The 827-nt window shown below is 63.4% G+C and overlaps 1 protein-coding gene across 1 annotated transcript; it reads left to right on the top strand.

Annotated features, from left to right (window-relative positions):
• Positions 1-5: 5 nt before the first annotated feature.
• On the top strand, positions 6-824 carry LOC107682501 (purine-rich element-binding protein gamma-like; the record flags this gene model as incomplete). Its single annotated transcript, XM_016478720.1, has 1 exon — positions 6-824. A coding segment is annotated over one exon (819 nt), but the record flags the coding sequence as incomplete, so codon positions are not given.
• Between the last annotated feature and the right edge of the window lie 3 nt (positions 825-827).

The raw sequence follows: 827 nt of genomic DNA on the forward strand, positions 1-827 counted from the left end.
CGTCAGACATACAGGAGCTGGCGTCCAAGCGCGTGGACATCCAGAAGAAGCGCTTCTACCTGGACGTGAAGCAGAGCACCCGCGGACGCTTCCTGAAGATCGCCGAGGTGTGGATCGGCCGAGGCCGGCACGACAACATCCGCAAGAGCAAGCTCACCCTCTCCATGTCCATGGCGCCCGATTTGCGCTACTGCCTGGGCGACTTCATCGATTATTACGCGCACATCGGGCTCCGAGGATGCCAGGCGCCGGAGGAACAGAGCAACGGCCAGGGTTGCGCACCGGAGCCCCGCCGGAGAGCAGCGGATCGGGCGGCGTCCCCTAGCGGCTCTGCCTTGTCCGAAGAGCAGACGCACCGGGTGCTGAAGAGCGAGTTCATCGAGCGGGACAATAGGAAGTACTACCTGGACCTGAAGGAGAACCAGCGCGGCCGGTTCCTGCGCATCAGGCAGACCGTCAACCGAGGACACGGGAGCATGGGTTACTACGGGCAGGGCATCGAGCAGACCATCGTGCTGCCCGCGCAAGGTCTCATCGAGTTCAGAGATGCGCTGTCTCAGCTCATCGACGACTACGGTGAGGACGAGCCAGAGCGGGCCTGCGCGCGGAACCACGACGCGTCGCCCGAGCTGCCCGAGGCGGCGTCGTTCCGCGTCGACAACAAGCGCTTTTACTTCGACGTAGGCTCGAACCGCTTCGGCGTCTTTCTGAAGATCAGCGAGGTCCGGCAGCCCTACCGGAACACTATCACCGTACCGCTGAAAGCCTGGGCCCGCTTCGGGGAGAACTTCATGCGGTACGAGGAGGAGATGCGGCACATCTTCACC

This window comes from Sinocyclocheilus anshuiensis, unplaced genomic scaffold (genome assembly GCF_001515605.1).
Source record: "Sinocyclocheilus anshuiensis isolate Anshui unplaced genomic scaffold, SAMN03320099.WGS_v1.1 C32274294, whole genome shotgun sequence".
Taxonomy (NCBI): Eukaryota; Metazoa; Chordata; class Actinopteri; order Cypriniformes; family Cyprinidae; genus Sinocyclocheilus; species Sinocyclocheilus anshuiensis.